Source organism: Phoxinus phoxinus, assembly GCF_949152265.1.
Source record: "Phoxinus phoxinus genome assembly, chromosome: 1".
Classification (NCBI taxonomy): Eukaryota; Metazoa; Chordata; class Actinopteri; order Cypriniformes; family Leuciscidae; genus Phoxinus; species Phoxinus phoxinus.
This window is the reverse complement of record NC_136876.1, coordinates 31,323,413-31,342,652: the sequence shown is the minus strand read 5'-3', so window position 1 is coordinate 31,342,652 and position 19,240 is coordinate 31,323,413. Positions and strand designations below refer to the sequence as shown.

At 38.8% G+C, this 19,240-nt stretch overlaps 1 protein-coding gene across 2 annotated transcripts; it reads left to right on the top strand.

Moving 5' to 3' along the window:
- The first annotated feature begins 582 nt into the window (after positions 1–582).
- Positions 583–19,043, top strand: gps1 (G protein pathway suppressor 1). 2 transcript variants are annotated; one of them, XM_079635583.1, is made up of 15 exons: positions 616–708; positions 1,892–2,095; positions 2,325–2,417; positions 3,140–3,321; positions 3,407–3,571; positions 4,325–4,460; positions 11,616–11,693; positions 11,788–11,848; positions 12,109–12,194; positions 12,325–12,419; positions 12,535–12,640; positions 12,746–12,826; positions 13,941–14,078; positions 14,394–14,528; positions 18,621–19,043. In XM_079635583.1, exons 1-15 carry the CDS (start codon positions 676–678, stop codon positions 18,693–18,695), a joined length of 1,668 nt encoding a protein of 555 aa, XP_079491709.1. In that variant the 5' UTR covers positions 616–675; the 3' UTR covers positions 18,696–19,043. The 2 variants fall into 2 exon arrangements, with proteins under 2 accessions (XP_079491710.1, XP_079491709.1); XM_079635584.1 differs by lacking the exon at positions 1,892–2,095 and having other exon boundaries at positions 583–708.
- The last annotated feature ends 197 nt before the right edge of the window (positions 19,044–19,240 follow it).

Genomic DNA, 19,240 nt, shown 5'->3' with positions numbered 1-19,240 from the left:
TATTCCTTACATAAGGAATGTATGTTCCTTACAGACATAACCAACACTGAAAAAGAAACGGGGCATTTCCTAGTTCAGTGGTCAAAATATAATTGATATCTCACTTGTTATTATAATATATTAATTAAAAAAATACAAAAATACATTTTTGTATGATTTTGTTTATTATTTGTTAATTCCACTTACTATTATTATGTGGTTTTAATACAATGAATCAAAAACCAATCACAAATAGAATAGTAAAGAACCATTGCAAATTTCAAAGAGATCATAAGTATTATAACAAAATTGTGACTTTACAAAAACACATTACAAATATAAAACAAAATAAAATGACAACTTATAATTAAAACTGCATTTAAAAACATTATTATTTTAAACATCTAATTCTATTCATTTTCACTTAACGTTACTGAATATAGGCTACCGTTTACAGTAACGATTCCTTACAAAAAAATTTTTTTTTAAGTTTTATGTTTGCTTTTGGAGGTTATGTTGGTCGGGGTTTATATAACCAGCCACTCATGTTAGAATGTGTAAATATGTTTTTATCCCGTATTAATATTTCAAATCATTACTCAATGTAGTGACGTCTCCGCGCTGCAAGACGTCGACCACGCGCACTCTCATGCCCCGGATGTGTTTGTGTGCTCTGTTTCTGCAGAGGAGGAGGAGATGCCACTACCCGTGCAGGTCTTTAACTTTCAGGTAAATCAGCGCCTTCAAATGCTTTATCGTCATCTTCCACACCACGAGAGCGGGTAGAAGCAGCATACCAAGTTGAAGTACCTATGTTTACAATGTTAATTCCTCACCTCTCGCAGCCGTTGTAATCTGTTAGCTCGTCTAGCATGAGCTCGTAAGTCAGAGCGGCCCTCAGGATGCGACAGGCACTTCTCAAGTTTAGCGGCAGCGCGCGACTATCCGCCCGAGGACCTTGATCAGTGTAGTTTCGACAATGAATACAACCAACAGAGCTGTTTTGGTTTACACCCGAAGCGGTCCAGTTGGTTTTCTCGTGGTTGTTTGTGAAACACTTGGGTAGAAACTTTCTTTAGCCGGCTAAGTGTTTTTAGCTAGCTATCTCGTTAGCAAGCAGTCTGTTGTATCAATTAGCCAGTGTGCTTGAAATGCAGGCTGTCTCTCTAAACATAGTGTGTGTTGCCTGCCTTGAAAGTATTTAAGTCGTCGTTCAGATGTTCCACACTTACATGTGGTGCTGTAAAATACTGTCTAGGTAGGCAGCACTCTAGGTTTGGAGACAGCCTCCATCGTTTGCTTGCAGAGATCCATAGAACATCGAATATTTCAATTCTAACCACATAACCAAAATGGTTAAACACTGTGGGGCTGCTCACAATTTGAGTGACATTTCCGTTTTAGAAACACTAGACACATTCAGCTGTGTTAGACTGTCGTTGAAAAAAAAAAAAAAAAGCATTATAATGTAGTTGATCAAGAATGACAGACCAGTTCTCATTATGCATTGTGTAATCTTAAAAATGTTGGGTGTAGTAAAGTGCATGTGGTGAATGATGTAACTGCTTATTCGAGATGGGAGAATAATGGTATTTGAAGAATCAGTAATTGAAAACCTAATAAAATTGACGAGGGTGATGAATTTTGAGGGAATGTTTCCCCCTCTATGTTTTTGGTTGTTACAATCATGCATATGTAACAAGTATTAAAATGTTGCGTGTATGAAGCCAGTGTTTACAAATGTAATCATTGCTGCCACTTTCGTCTAATGACTTTCTTTACACTCTCGCTCCTAGAGTACAAACATTGTCCCATTTGGTTGGTTTACATTTTTTGTATTAATTTCAACAACTTTTTTGTCTCGGCTGCTGCCGGGCCAGTGTGATTTTTATAAGCATGCACCTTCTTGCAGGAGAGTTTACAGTCAGAACGGAGAGATGCTGCAGAGCAGGTTCAGAGCAGGATCAGGGAAAGCTTGTATTTGCCAGTCAGATCAGCCTCATCCTCATGGGAAGAGCTGAACTACTTCTGTCAAAGAAGCATGTCTGACCCGTTCATGGAATTTCACACACGATTCAGTGTGTACAGCTCGAGCTCCTCATCATACTCTCTGGAGGTAACCACACAATGTAGGCAGACAGGATGAAGCCATCTGAAAGCCTGGAGCTAACTCTCAGTGTTGTGATATTATGTTTTTTGTTTCCACACAAGATTTGTTTGGTTGTAAGGGCAAAATGTTCCTCAGATCTTCATATATTTCACATGCTCGATAGGACTTTTTGTTTTTCATTTGAAAACATTTCTCCAGTGCAGCGTGTTAAACGTAATGCTTTCTGTATTACCAGGGGTCTGTAGAGCCCATGCAGATAGATGCGGACCCTCAGGAAGACCAGCAGAATGCGCCTGACACCAACTATGTTGTGGAAAACCCGACTTTGGTATGTTGAGTGTTTATGATTGATGGACTTTTATATCATTTGAGGATCATGAAGTGTTTAATGGTCCATCCAATTGTGTATTTGCTTCCATAAGTTGTTGGCTTTTCTAAAGCATTATCCTTATTCTTAAATTATTTTTTAACAAAATATCCTTCAGAATCTAAGTTCTTTTGGTGTTTTGATCTTTGATCTTCTTTTGCTCTTTTGGTAGAGATGCACTGATATAAATTCAGGATTTAGGCATCACAGCATTATAATTTAAAATACAAAATATTTTCATTTTGACATTTGCTAAAGATTACATTTGACATGACATTATTAAACTATTATTAAACTAACATTTACTTTACCTCAGTGTTATCTTAGTATTATTTATATACTATTATAGTAATTATTAATATTTTGAATATGCTTTAATTTTTGTACTTTTTTTATTTAAATTTTTGCCATTTTTTTATATTATTTATTTATTAATATTATTTATTTTATTTTATTTCCGCTTTATTTCAGTTGACAAAGGCAATTTTAATAGTTTTACTTTAGTAGTTTTAACAGTCACAATGCTTTACCTTTCCACTTACTTACCTAATGCTCACTGAATTCAAATGTAAAAATTGTGGAAATGAGCATCACTTTATTATTGTTCGATATTCAGTAATATATGGTGTCAATATAGTTTGCATCCCTACTTTTTTGTGACTTGATTTTTTTTTTCTGTACAGGATCTTGAGCAGTATGCCTCCAGCTACAGTGGACTGATGAGGATTGAGAGGCTGCAGTTTATTGCAGACCACTGCCCCCAGCTACGAGTGGAAGCACTGAAGATGGCCCTGTCCTTTGTCCAAAGAACCTTTAATGTTGATGTCTATGAAGAAATCCATCGCAAACTCACTGAAGCCACCAGGCAATTCCAGTTCCATTTCTAACATTTCTAACATAGCATGCATGGCTTTGAATAAGTTTGTACTTAAAATATGTGTCAATCACAGGGACGTGCAGGGTGTCCCTGATGCAGTACCAGAGGGAGCAGTTGAACCCCCTCCTCTCGACACAGCCTGGGCAGAATCCACCAGGAAAAAAGCCCTACTCAAACTGGAGAAGCTGGATACCGACCTTAAGAACTACAAGGGAAACTCCATCAAAGAAAGCATAAGGCAAGGCCAGACTTATTGTTTCTCTCTTTTTGGTATTAGGGGCTTTCACACTGGAGGAACGTTTTCACAGATCCTAGAACTATTGGTGGAAGTACTCGGATTTTGGTGTGTTCGCACCGCAGGAACTAAGAACGATTTCAGCAAAAAACCAGCACTATAGGAACTATCTGTGACGTTAGTGTACGCTGATTGGCCGAGCGCACGCAAAACACCAGCACCCACCGTTTTTAAAAAGGCAGTGTAAACACACAGATTATAGCCTATATATTTACTCCACAAACTAACTCTACGAACATGGAAGACAGTGATAGATGGGCCTCCTAACTTTTACGCTGAGGAGGAAATCCAATGCAACTTTGAGGGGACCAAGCTAAACATGATCATGTATTTCTGCTCCGCTAGCAACACTGTACTTCAACCACATGGCAAACGCTAATAGCTTTTCATTACTGTCTACTTTCTATTTATAAAATTTCTATCTAATAACGTATTAGACATGACTGTTAGACAGATCGGCGTTCTCAGCGCTGTCAAAATAAAGGTCTGCCTCGCCGTCAAATTAAAAGTCACAACAACAAGAGTTCTTACTGGCGGTGCGAATGCAACCCACGAAAACGTTCCTAGGGGAACCAGTAGTTCTCGGGGAACCACTCTGGTGGCTAGTTCCTAGAACTACCTTGTGTGAAAGCCCCCATTGACTGTGATTCTGATCTGTGGCTATTTTACATCTGAATATCTCTTGCTTGTGTTCAGGAGGGGTCATGATGACCTTGGAGATCACTATCTTGACTGTGGTGACCTCAGCAATGCCTTGAAATGCTACTCCCGAGCCAGAGACTACTGCACTAGCGCCAAGCATGTCATCAACATGTGTCTTAACGTAATCAAGGTATGGACGTATTGTCCTCCCTGGCCATCAACTGGTGTGTTTAATGATACACACAGGGCCTAAAACTAACTTTTTTCCACCCATGCCAGTGGTCGGTGACTTAAATAAATGTACAACCCAAAAATATTTTTTTACCGACCATGAAACTGTTTTTGTAAAAACAGGCAGTAATGACACCAACATTTTAGATACCAGTGAAAATTCACCATTTTATATTCCAATTTCGATACCACAGCTAAAAATACCAGCCTAACTAATATAAATTGAAAACATTATTAAAGACAAGTAAACAGTCAGTAAAAACACTTAATCAAATTACAAGCAATAGCACAAATAAATTCAGTAGAACAAAGATACAAATGAAATGTACAGTGTTTTTCAGGTAGGTCTAACAGTAGTATAGAAATTGAGCAAAGTAATAACACTTCAAAATAGTCGCTGTATACATTTAATATAGATTAATTCTTAAAGTTACAAAAGTTATTCAGTCAAGAGCAGTTAGAGATTTTTTTTGTCTTGTTGTTTAAGTCAAGTCACTTTTTGTAAAGCTTTATACAATACAGATTGTTTCAAAGCAGCTTTGGCTGTTATTCAGCTGAAGTTAGTTCAGTGTTGATTCAGTTCTGTTGTAAAGATCATCAATTATTAAATTAGTTCATTTAATCTATAAAGCAGTTCTGTAAAATCATTTATGTCATCGTCCATCTCAGTTCTCATATAACAGAGTCAGTCAGATCAATAATATTGTTGAATATTAAGTGTCCCCGACTAAGCAACCCAGAGTGGCAAAGAAACCCAAAATCCATCAGGTAACAGAATGGAGAAAAAAACCTGGGAAGAAACTTGGTTCAGTCTGGGGGGGGGGCCCAGTTTTCCTCTGGCCAACGAACAAACACGGTGTGATTGTGATCCAGGCTGTTCACAAGATTCAAAAGTTAGAATTCAGATCAGGATCGATAGCATTCAAATATTTATCCAGTTCCTTTTTGCTTGAAGATTGGATTCATCAAGCCAGTATGGAGACGAAGCTGGCCAATAGGGTCTGTGCAGAGGGCCTGTCGGGTTCTTGTGGTCTTTGCTGAGGATCTGTGCTGATGGCTGTCGTATGTCAACAAGGCCTTCACAGGGGATTGTCTAGTAGACACGGTCTCTGCTGACATTCAGGGCTGCGTTGTGGTCGTGGAGATGGACCGGATCCGGCTGATTACGGTAACTTCGGGATAAGGATGAGACAGACAGACTAATATTAGCGTAGATGCCATTCTTCTTACGATGTACCAAGTACATTGGGTGTTATAGGAAGTGTTGCTTGGTTCTGGTTGACCTAATTTATGCAGCCTAACTATCATTTAACTGATTTGAATGATAGAAATTGATCGTGTTATTTGTATGCCAGGTTAAAGAAATGGGTTTTTACTAGTCTAGATTTAAACTGACAGTGTGTGTCTGCTTCCTGAACAAGGCTAGGAAGACTGTTGCAGAGTTTGGGTGCTAAATAGGAAAAGGATCTACCGCCAGCATTCAATTTTGATATGTATTATCAACTGGCCAGAATTTTGAGATTGCAATAGACGTGAAGGACTATAATGCGTTAAGAGCTCGCTCAAGTACTGAGGAGCTAAACCATTTAGTGCTTTGTAAGTAATTACCAAGATTTTAAAATGTATGTGATGTTTAACAGGGAGCCAATGCAGTGTTGACAGTGTTAATATGGTCATACTTCTGGTTCTAGTAAGAACTCTAGCTTCTGCATTTTGGACCAGCTGGAGATTGTTTATTGAGCGTGCAAGGCAACCACCCAGTAGAGAATTACAGTAATCTAGTCTTGAGGTCATGAATTCATGGACTCACTTTTCTGCATTTGTAATTGAGAGCAAATGTCATAGTTTAGATATATTTTTAAGATGGAAAAATGCTGTTTTACAGATGTTAGAAATGTGGCTTTCGAATGAAAGATTGGTATCAAAGAGCACACCCAGATTCCTAACTGACAATGAAGACTTGGTTATTCTAGTGCAGAGGGTTTTAGTACAATAATTAAAATGTCTGTCTTTTCAGAATTAAGTAGCAAATTACTAGTCATCCAATTTTGCAATCAACTATGCATTGCGTAAATTTTGTGAATTGGTATGTTTTTTCAGGGCACAAATAAATATAGAGCTCGGTATCATTAGTGTAACAGTGAAAACTAATGGCATGCTTCCTAATGATATATCCCAAGGGTAGCATGGACAGAAAAAAAACCCCCAACAACGGTCCTAGTACTGAGCCATGCATTACTCTGTACTATACTGAACTTGTGATCGATATGATACCTATTCATTTACTGATACAAATTGGTAATGTTCAGATTAGTATAATTTGAACCATGCCAATGCAATTTCACTAATGCCAACGTAATTTTCGTGTCTGTTCAAAATAATCTTGTGGTCGATATAGTATCAAATGCAGCACTAAGATCAAGTAACGCTAATAGAGAGATAAAACCACATTCAGAAGATAAGAGCATATCATTTGTAACTAATGAGAGCAGTCTCAGTATTATGATAGTCTAAATCCTGACTGGAAATCCTTGCGGATACCATTTCTTTCTTAAGAGGAACATAGTTGTGAGGACACTTCCATTTCTAGTATTTTTGACAGAAATGGTAGATTCGAGATCGGTCTGTAATTAACTAATTCTCAAGGATCAAGTACGTATCCTAATGACAATGATGAATTAATAATATTAAGAAGAGGATCTATGACTTCTGGAAGTATCTCTTTCAGTAGCTTAGGGTATAGGGTCTAACATACATGTTGTTTTTGATGATTTCACAAGTTTAGACCATTCTTCTTCTATAACAAAGAATGAATGAAACTGTTCCTCAGGGGGTTTATAGCACAATGTCTGATGTGATAGTGTAGTAAACGGTTGCTTGGTTATAATTTTCTCTAATGGAGCTTTTCCATTACCAGTGCCAACTCGACTCGTCTCGGCTCGCTTTTCGCTCTGTTTTCCATTGCAGATAGTACCTCCACAATAGTACCTGGTCGTCATAGCGACGCGACACACACCCGCTACCCACACAAACAGGACAATGGAGGAAATCGAGAGTATGCTGTTTTACATAATATTAGTAATGGGTATATCATGCAATCTCTATTTAAACTAAACTAAACTTGCCAAACTATTTAAAAATGGCGGGGTTATTCAGGATACTCCTGAATGATGCGCGTCCAATGATGACGCAGTGAATAGTGACGATTCTCTCTGACCAATCAGCAGTTTGCCGTGTTTCACGTCACATTTTAGTATCGCCTCGGCTCGCTCAGAACCTCGCCGAAGGTGATACAAAAAAAAGTACCTGGAAGCAGGTACCGGTACAACTTTTATACAGTGGAAAATGTCTCCGGTTATTTTCGTGACCTCGGTTCCCTGAAAGGCAAGGAACGAGACATTACGGATGTCGTATATGGGAACTCTCCTCCTTCACTTCCGCTGAAATCTTATAGGCTAACGCCAGCAAAGCTGGCCAATTGACGCAAATATGCAAATACTGAAACACCGTTGCAGTTATAATGCAAGTGCAGCGTCAATTACATCAGAATCGAAACAAACGCTAAAATCAATAGTGAACACGGCGGCGAGCGTAATGTCTCGTTCCTTGCCTTTCAGGGAACCGAGGTTACGAAAGTAACCGGAGACGTTCCCTATCAAGGCTACGGAACTTCAACATTACGGATGTCGTATATGGGAACTGTATAGAATCCCGCCGTGGTAGCATAGCGACCACTACAATAGAACCCAATACCAAGAACACCCCCCCAGTATGTGAGCATCTGATAGGCCGAGATTGACCAATAGCGAACCTCAAACCTCTGATTGGTCCAAAGAGACAAATCACAAGCTCACAAAACACTGCCAGAATTTGCATATCCCGAGCAGTTTAAACTAGGGGAAGTTTGCACTGTCGAGCAACAGGGCAACAACAGTAATAGAGATCAACGCATAACGGTGACAACTGCAAAACATACACAATAGCACATAGAACAACTCATGAGCAAAGCGCAGAGCAGCTCACACAATGCTATATAAAATCAACTCACCGAAAGCACCCGAGATGCTACAGAGGGCAAATCCAACTTGTAAAACCTGGCAAACGTGTTCTGAGAAGACCAGCCAGCTGCAAGGCATAAATCCTGAATAGACATACCCTTAGTCCAGGCCCATGAGGAAGCGATCATCCTGGTCGAATGGGCTTTCACGTTAAGGGGGCATACCTGCCCCAGGCAATCATAAGCCAAAACAATAGCGTCCACAATCCAGTGAGCAAGCCTCTGTTTAGAGACCCCCCGTCCTTTGTTGCACCCACCAAAGCACACAAACAGCTGGTCGGATTGTCGAAAAGCGGCCGAGCGAGAAATGTATTCCCGGAGCGCTCTGACTGGGCAAATAGCACTTTGAGCATCCGAACCCTGAGAGGTTGATGGCTCAGCGGACAGGGCAGGCAGAGAAACGATCTGCGCTCTGAACGGGGTATTGAGCGACTTAGGAACGTAACCCGGCCTCGGCCTGAGAGTTACATTACAGTTTCCCGGTCCAAAGCGAATACAATCTTCACTTACAGAGAAAGCCTGTAAATCCCCAACCCGCTTCGACGAAGCGAGAGCGAGAAGCAGTGCCGTTTTAACCGATAGCTCTTTAATGGCAATCGAGGCTAAGGGCTCGAAAGGCGGTCGTGACAAAGCCTCTAAGACCAAAGCTAAAAGCTCCAAAGCTCCCGGCCGCTCAGCGACCCTGCAGCGGCCACACATGGAGGCTCCACAGCCCGGGCTGGGATGCCAGATCGTTCCGCTCGCCTGAGGCAGAAGGTCCTTCCTGAGCGGGATCTCCCATGGCTGCCCTGCTAGTAACTCTACCAAATCCGCGAACCAGGGCTGATTCGGCCAGTTCGGGCTACCAGAGTCACCACCGCCTTCTCCTCCCTGATTTTGCACAACACCATAGGGAGGTAGCCGTGGTCCCCCGCCTCGTCCACGGGGGCAAACATGGCCTGGGTGGAAGTGAGGGTGCGCGCCGATTGCGAAGCCGCCCACGACTTCACCACGTGCTCTTGCACGTCAGGAAAAAACGGTGTTCCTCCTTTCGAAGCAGCCTGACGGCGGCTCGATTGGAGGAGCACAGATTGCAAGTAGTTGCCATCGGATGCAGGAGACAGTGCAAGTATCCCTGGTGCAACTTCAACGACGGTGAAATAATCCAAGAGTTGTAGTATCAGCTTTCTAGCACACGATTTGAGCGTGAAGAGAGAGATTCTGATGTAATTGACGCTGCACTTGCATTATAACTGCAACGGTGTTTCAGTATTTGCATATTTGCGTCAATTGGCCAGCTTTGCTGGCGTAAGCCTATAAGATTTCAGCGGAAGTGAAGGAGGAGAGGAGGTCCCATATACGACATCCGTAATGTCGAAGTTCCGTAGCCTTGATAGGTAACTAAACAAAGGCGAGTCGAGTCGAGGCGAGTACTGTGTAGTGGAAAAGCGCCATAATAGTATCAATCTGGCAAGTAAATTCATTACTGTTGTGCTGTTTGGAAACATATGAAGTTGAAGCTTTATTTCTCTTTAATTTAACCACTGCATCAAATAATTACGTAGGGTTGTGTTTGTTCCCTTTTTAGAGAGTCAAAAAGTAAGCAGATCTAGCAGTTTTTAAAGCTTTTCTGTATGCAATGACACTTTCCTTTCACAAAATGCAAAATACCTCTAGTTTTGTTTTCTTTCAGCTGCTGGTATGCTAAGGAGTAGAAACTGATCAGGAAGATTATTTATAAAGCAATCTTTAGTTGTAGAAGTGATAAGTCTACCATATTTCTAACTGAGATGGTTTTGCAGCCTTGGCTAAATGGAGTTTACATGACACTAGATCTGAGATGTTCTACTGCAGAATTTCAACGCCATCAATATCGATTTATGACAATTAGTGGGTCCTGGCATATTTTGTCTACCTCCAATAGAGTTTGTAATGTCTATAAATGCCATTCCCAATGCAACTTTTTCTTTATCTACATGTATATTAAAATAAAAACAATTCAGAATTTGTCTGCAGCCAGTACTAATTCCGATTGAAAATCAGCAAATTCTTTGATGGTAGCCTGTATACAGTAGCCAGTACAGATGTCAAACAGGATTTATCACTTACACTAGATAATGCTACATAAAGCACCATCACTTCAAAATAATTATACATGAAACTAGACCTCTAAGTAATACTGGAAATATTTCTATAAATTACAGTAACACCTCCCCCTTTGCCTTTCAGGCATTTTTATAACAGTAATCTTGGAGGGTAGACTCATTTAAAGTAATGTAATCATCTGGTTTCTGCCAGGTTTCTGTGAAACACACCACATGAAGGTTATGATCTGTGATCATATCATTTACAAAAAGTGCTTTTGTAGAAAGGACATTAAAAACACAAACAGCAGAAGGAATATTAGGCTACTGTCACTATAAGAGCTAATGCACTGATCCAATATACTGATACTGTCACACATGTTGTCTTTTTCTAATGTTTACATTTACTTGAGCCTTAACTGACTGTTTACTAGGATGCTCAAGGAGACTGGCGTTTTTTTAACAGAATTTTGGGTAAATTTGTCCATTCAAGCACAAGAAGGCGTGAAAGCTCAATTAATTATTTGCGCATGTTTGTAAATGTTTGCGCAAAGAAAACTTTCCACACCGCCGAGAGTAACTAATGCTCTCCTTCACGTCGTCGTGAGCTTGAATATTTAAATTGGCAAGGCTTACACTAAAGTGACGATGCAGTGCTGTCCTTTCAATTGTCATGAGCATCGTTCACGTTAATGTTCTCTCAGTCACAACATTACATTGTAATGTTAGGAATCATAAAAATTATACCGGTTAATTGGTGATTAACATTTCATATACTCACCAGCGCTGATTTTTACTCTCATTTGGCGAGTGTTCATTTTAGGCCCTGGATACACATTTATGAAGGGGTAGTTTTTTTTTTTTGCTTAAAATCTCAAAATTGTTCCTGCATATAGCAGATGTTTCTGTTTCACAGTTGTGAATCTTTTTGGTGCTTTATAGCTTGAAAATTCAGGCAATCTCTAACAACTCATCCAAACAACTTATTTTATAGGTTAGCGTTTACCTCCAAAACTGGTCCCATGTACTTAGCTACGTCAGCAAGGCTGAATCCACTCCAGAGATAGCAGAGGTAGGAGCAATCTTCCATCTTCTGCTTTACTGACCTGTGCGATAACAATAGAAAATGACTAAAATGTTCATTTTTGTTTGTCTCTGCAATCTAGCAACGAGGAGAGAGAGATAGTCAAAACCAATCTGTTCTAACCAAACTAAAATGTGCTGCAGGCAAGTACATTATCTGTATTTCAAGTATATTAAGTGTATTTGTCATTTGACCCATTCTGTTGTTTTTAAAATTAATGTTTTATGTATCTATGCGTGTGTGTGTGTGTATATATATATTTAAATATATCAGTAATTTCTATTACCGGTAGTCACATTTTCAATTGGTAGTCAATTCCTACGATTTGTCATGTTAAAAAACATTTTTGAGCATGGGAATTGATATCATCATCATCATCATCATCTCTCTTTGGTCACATTAGGATTAGCAGAACTTGCCTCAAGAAAGTATAAACCGGCTGCCAAGTGCTTCCTGCAAGCCTCCTTTGACCACTGCGACTTCCCTGAGGTTGGTGGCATTCTCAACCCTGTTCTAAAGCTACAGCAGATATTTCTAGTAATATTACCAAATAAAGTGAAGATTAATAGATGCAGTTTTTTCCTACAATTAGTAATGAGATGCTCTATTTGCTCTTTAGCTGCTTTCCCCCAGTAATGTAGCGGTGTACGGGGGGCTTTGTGCCCTGGCTACATTTGACAGACAGGAACTGCAACGAAATGTCATCTCAAGCAGGTGAACCTTCTGCTTAGCATGTTCATGCTAGGTGCCTTAATGAGAGTTAGATTGTTACTGGTTACATTGTGGATAACCCTCACTTGTTTAATTTTACTCTCCTTTTATTTTCTAGCTCCTTTAAATTATTTTTAGAGTTGGAACCCCAAGTCCGTGATATTATCTTCAAGTTTTACGAGTCAAAGTATGCATCTTGTCTGAAAATGCTGGATGAAATGAAGGTAAGTTTGACATTGACAATGTGCAATTGCAAGACTTATATATTTTTTTAATGTCATTTTAGTTGGGCTATTGTGATTTATAAGTGTTTTATCACTGTTTTATAGGATAATCTCCTCCTAGACATGTATCTGGCCCCTCATGTAAGAACACTGTACACACAAATCAGGAACAGAGCCCTCATACAGGTACGTATATGGATATAAGGTTTCAGTCAATGCATTTGATTTAGATGTTGAACTTCTGCTTAATCTGATTTTAATGTTCGTTGCTCTTTAAAATATATATAAAAGCAACAAACATTAAAATCAGATGAAGCAGATTTCAAATTGAAACTTTTGTTTTGCCTTACATTTTATCCTTTTAAGCTATTTAGTTGTTTTTGTCTCTATATATGGAAAAAAAAATAATATATTTTTTCAGTTTATTATTGCAATTTTGTTTTATTGTTTATTATTGTTTTCCAAAAACTGGAAAAAAAAAAATGACACACAGTGGAAAAATCTAATATTTGTGTATAGTTTACAAAACTGTTTGTGATCTTTATAAAACCCAACAAAAAACTACAACTGCAAAGTTCAGAATATTACTCAAATTAATTAAAATGTTTAAGTTTGCAAGTCATCCTGGTTTTTGATCCTAGCTTGGTATAGTTATATTGATATGAAATGCAGAATGTGAGTTAAAGTTTAACATGGAATGGTCATAAAATAATATTTCAGGGTTCCTACACAGTTTATAAAAGTATTTAATTTGATTTAATTATTTTTCAGGTCTGGAAAAGTATGGGAAAATACTTTTTTCCCCTATTCAGTTTTCTGAAATATAAAATTAAGAATTCTAAAAAGCAAGTCTATTAAAACTTCACTTAACGTGTGCCACTCAAACCAACAAATGATAATTTAATTCAAAATGTACTTTCCTGTTTGGTGATCGTGCAAGATCAAACCACGATTATAGTATCAAAGTGACGTCACAGGTGAATATATGCAGGTTATAAGTGTTATAGGATTTTTTCCCTCTTTGTGTATGCGCATGTCATCACTGAGAAAACCAATGAAAAAAATTTTTTTGCGAATATTTACAGATGATGATTGTTCTATATACCAAATAATGCTGTATCATTAATGATAACCATAGTCTGAAAAATCTGCAGAGATGTTTGGAAATTTGGGTCTGGAAAAGTATGGAATTTTGAAATGAAAAATTTGTAGGAATCTTGATATTTGCTTTGAAAAGTATCAGCATAGTTGCAATTACATGACTAATTGATTAACTTTGTCTTTTATTTCCCATGGGCAGTACTTTAGCCCCTATGTGTCAGCAGACATGAACAAAATGGCTGTGGCCTTTAATACCACAGTGGCAGATCTGGAGGATGAACTGACCCAGCTGATCCTGGAGGGCCTGATCAATGCTCGTATCGACTCCCACAGCAAGGCAGGGCTGCGTTCTCTCATTTGTCACCCTCATACTTCCTCTTCTGGAACAACGTTCCCTTTGCCTGTTGCTAATCTAAAATACTTCAGATTTCTTTTCTTTTATCAATACCTTTTTGCATTGAATGAATTATATTTACTGTCAACATTTCTCTCACTTTGTCATTGAGCTTGATCTTGAATGAAACATGCTATGTTACCTATTTTTGTATCTTGGGGACCGTTATAGAAACAGCCTTTAGTCATTAAAATGCAATAAACTTTGACACACGAGTTGCACCTGTGAATTAAAAAAATGTTGTCTCCCTGTTTGTAGATCTTGTATGCCAGGGACGTGGATCAGAGAAGCACAACTTTTGAGAAGTCTATACAGATGGGCAAAGAGTTCCAGAGACGAGCTAAAGCCATGATCCTGCGGGCAGCTGTGCTTCGTAATCAGATACACGTCAAGGTAACAGGGTCCCCAGGGTAATGTGTCCTCGCTCTGCTCTGTTCTTCACCTCACCTCAGCATCTCCTTCCCCGTCCCTTCAGCATGAGTGTCTCAGAGCTCTTACGCTCCTCTGTATTTCTAAGGCAGTAAGTGATCTGCATGAGCTTTGTTGTGGTAAGCGGATGTTAAAGGAATATTCCAGGTTCAATTCAACAGTGCTTTTGTCCCTCCTTTTCTTTAAACAAATAAAAAATCTGGGTTACAGTGAGGCTCTTACAACATACCGAAATGAATGGGTCCAGTCCATATAAACGTTAAAATACGTTTCAAAAGTATGACCACAAGAAGTAGACATTATTCAATGCATTAAGATGATTTTTTACTTCTCTTTGTGAAATTACACTTCTTTTCAGAAGTTTGGGGTCAGTAAAGAAATAAGTTTCAAAGAATGTAATACTTTTATTCAGCAGGGACACATCAAATTAATAAAGTGAGAGTTAAGGCATTAAATGTTAAATAAACAACTTTCTATTCATCAAAGATCTGAAGGATCATGTGACACTGAAGACTGGAGTAATGATGCTGAAAATTCAGCTTTGACATCACAGGAATAAATTACATTTTAAAATGTATCCAAATAGAAAACAGTTATTTTAAATTGTAATAATATTTCACAATATTAGTGTTTTTACTCTCTTTTCAATCAAATAAATGCCTTGGTGAGAAAGAGACTTCTTACAACAACAAAAAAATCGTACCGACCCCAAACTTTTGAATGGTTGTGTGTATATAAATTATATATTTTTTTCTTCATCGGAATGGTACGAAACTTGGTAAAGGTTTTGGCACTTGCTATGTGAACACACAAAAAAAAATCATGGACATGCTTTGAACAGATTAAAGGGTCCTGAAAAAAACTGTCAGACTTGTGCTCCCCGCAGTCAAAAATGAGCGCATTAGAAAATGAATGGGAGACGAATTTCATCTAATGGAAACTTTTGGTACTGCGGCCAAACAAATCTTACTGAAAGCTAATTTTTTTAACTATCGTGCTCAAATTTTTTAACACAACTTGTTTAGATTTATGGCTTTGACTTTCTCACAGTTTTAGAGTAAAACATGTTTTTGAAAATATGTATTTCATATAAAAATGTTAAATACTATTTTTGCTAATTTTTTATAATAATCTTAATACTATAATAAAATTCTGTAACTTTAAGTTCACTTTTTAAAAAGTTTAAGTTGGAAATGTAATTTTCAGGTCTATGTCTATGCTCATAGAGTGGATAAATGTATTATAAATACAGCGTAAATATAATTAATTAACCATGAAATCTCCTAAAAAATTAAATATAAAAACATTATCGAACTAAAATATAGTACATTAATTTAATTGAAATTAATAAATAGATCTGGCATTTTTGACCGACGCGTAAAGAGCACCAAAGGGTTAAACCATAAAACAAATGTAAAAATGTATGAGAACAACTTTACTCTGCAAATAGTACAAGTTTTAACTGAAAAAATAAGCTTTACATTTCTGTTATAAATTGGCCCCCTTTACCATTGCAAGTGCTTCACCATGACCTCAAATTTCACCTCTTTTAAAGTCTTTTTATCATCTTCACAAATGCTGTCAATTGAGCTTTAACTTGTATTGAACCTGGAATATTCCTTTAAAGCAGTCCACTAGCTTATTATTGCTCTATTACAAGCACTCAAATGTTCAACTAGATCCAAGTTCCTTTAAGTTCCAATGACCAGAATAATTGTTAGCTCTCTTCAGCTTTCTTAAAGGAACACTCCACTTTTTTTTAAATAGGGCTTATTCACCGTTTTTCCTACATTTAGATAGGTGGGCAAATGCATTTTTGTCTCAGTGCATACATTGTTTTAGTTTGGCAGGATCGCCGCTAGCTTAGCATAATGAATGGAATCCTTTGTTGTCAGCAGCATGTCCTGAGTAAAAGTGATAATTAAAAAAAAAAAAATAATTGTGGCCTGCGTATTCACAACGAGTACAAATAGCGATGCAGATTGAGACTAGGCGATTTCCTAGGCAGATATTGTCTTGGGACTATATTGGGGTGAAGCACAGGCGAAGCACTGCTACTTGGGCGCTGATATCACGCAACACCTGAAATCTGTCAACATACCGGCGTGACCTGCACCGAGTATCTTCGCTTTTGGATTTTGTTTATTTTGAGAAGTTACAGCGAAAATAATCACTTACTCTGTGGACAGCTGTCCATTGGGTCCATTCGGCGTGGGGCGTTTTTTCCAGTTTACTTTATCGCACCGGAAAAAAAAGTCTAGGACTGCAGGATAGATCAATGGCGAGAAATCCTCGTTAGCTGTGACACAACTACGGGCACGCTCATCTTGATCTGACATGTTGAGCCTGGTGTTGAGCGATCACAACCTCCTCCTCCTGTCGTTCTATTTCCAAAGCACGCTCCTCTTCTGAAAACTCTGGCTCATAGAGGTATGGTTCTGGATCTTGACTGTCTGAGAAGTCACCCTCTTCGTCTCTCTCAAAATCAGCCATGTTCATCGCCATTCACTATGTCTACTGTAAATATCCAGCTACTTTTCACGCCAGTATGTTGTTGACTGAAGTTGTGGGATTTCACGTGTTGCATGATATCTCTGTGCCCAAGTAACAGTGCTTCGCCTGTGCTTCACCCTAATATAGTCCCAATCAATATCTGCCTAGGAAATCGCCTAGTCTTAATCTCCATCACTATTTGTACTCGTTGTAAATATGCAGACCACAAGAAGTAATTAGGTGGGTTTTTTTATTTATTTTTTTATCACTTTTACTCAAAGGATTCCATTCTAAGCTAAGCTAGCGGCGACCCTGCCAAACTAAAACAATGCATGCACTGAGACAAAAATGCATTTGCCCACCTATCTAAATGTAGGAAAGACGTAGCCTGGGTGCCAGCCCGAACCCCGCCCACAACATTTTTTGGTCGGGAAGTTCGGTCTGGACTCGATCCGTTGAGGAGTAATTATGCTCTGCTCCCAGAAGGCCGAGCCAATCAAATTGCCAGGGCGGGCTTTAATCGATGATGGACAGATGATCTGCGGTTACGTAATCACCACGTCATCAAAGAGCGGTTGGGTTGAATTGGTTTTCAACAAACATGACTGCAGCTGGAGAATTGAGATGTTAAGATTCCGCTATCGCGTCTGTTAATTCGACAGCACATTAATTTTAAAAGACGAACAGAGAACCGCAATCAAGGCATTTGTCGATCGGAAAGATGTGTTTGCCCTTATTCCTATGGGATTCGGCATTTATTTTATCAGCTGGCTCCGATGGTCGCTAAGAAGATGGGACGCAATGGAAGGGATGGGCTCACAATCTCTTCTCTGAAGTCTCAGATGAACACGCTTCTTCAGCCTGGTCTCTTTAGTCGTCTTTCCATTTTTTAAAATCAGTCAAGTCGCGTTGCAACCGTGTTATAAAGTTGAGACGGCCGACAAAAGTGAGAAGATTTATTTGCTTTATTGTCGAGATCTAACGTTAATCCTAAACGGAGAACTTGTTCGTATATACATACACCTTTTGTATTTCTCTCAAAAATGCTATTCGTGCTTGTAAGTACCCTGCAAATTCTTAAATTCTTTTTACAACAACGGCAAAGATCGTTTACACATTAATTTGCTGCTACTTCCAGCGTGTGTGCAGTTGAGCTCTGTTGACAACTATGCGTCGCTGCGTTGCTCTGATTGGTTGTAGGTCTATCCAATTGAGTGCAGAGTTGTTGTTTTTTCCTGGTTCGGTTAAGACACGCCTCAAAATCAAAGCCTTATGGAGCAGTATCAGGCTCATATTCTGACTATATGAGTATGACGAAGTCAGGCTAGGAAAGACTGTGAATAAGCCCTATTTCAAAAAACGGTGGAGTGTTCCTTTACGGTTATGTTCCCAGAAAAGGGGCTAAAGAAATCGGAGACACATAAACATTCAAATGTTTCAGTTACACCCCTAGTCTTCATCCCTCTGTCACCCTGTCATTCTTCATGAACATCAGCATGCGTTTCCTTCTCAGTCTGTTTTTCTCGCTCTACATGATGATTCACACTCTGATTCCTTTCACAGTCCCCTCCAAGAGAAGGCAGTCAAGGGGAGCTCACACCTGCCAACAGCCAAACACGAATGAGCACCAACATGTGAGGACTCGACCAGATGCCCCTCCAAGGAAAGTAAAGTACATGGGGCCACTGCCGCATCTTAGGCCCCTGTTTAGAAATCAATTATTTCCCTGCTGAAGAGAGAAAAATCACAATCTAAAGACTTTATTTAAGTTGGGAAGAAGATATCTGTTGTCTGTATTAAAGACAAGCACACCCTGTTGCTCAAATGAAAAGGAAAAATAGATAAAATGCGGCACTTAAGCTGTACTGGCCTGTTGTTCTTTGTAAAGGATGCACTTTCCTCTGTATCTTGTGACAAACCTTGATTACACATTGAGAAACCTCATCACAAAACATGCTTTTAAAATAAACATACATTCAAAAAGATGATTCAACCTGGAAAGGCTCTTTCTCTATCTGTTTCTGGTGAGATTTAGGTTGTGGTGTTGCAGATGAAAATGCAATTACATCACATTTAACACTCTTTATAGCGATTTCAAAGGTAAAACAAAGGTAGACTTTACTTGCTTTTACGGCCTTGAGTAAACTACACAGAAACATTTAGAAACCATGCCGTTTTTTGGT

What these genes read in the sequence shown, in the direction of transcription:
- gps1 (XM_079635583.1), top strand. Translation starts at nt 676, where the DNA reads ATGCCACTACCCGTGCAGGTCTTTAACTTTCAG. An exon ending in TCCATCAAAGAAAGCATAAG is followed by an intron (nt 3,572 to 4,324) that starts GCAAGGCCAGAC and finishes GCTTGTGTTCAG; the next exon opens with GAGGGGTCATGATGACCTTG. An exon ending in TGTGTCTTAACGTAATCAAG is followed by an intron (nt 4,461 to 11,615) that starts GTATGGACGTAT and finishes CTTATTTTATAG; the next exon opens with GTTAGCGTTTACCTCCAAAA.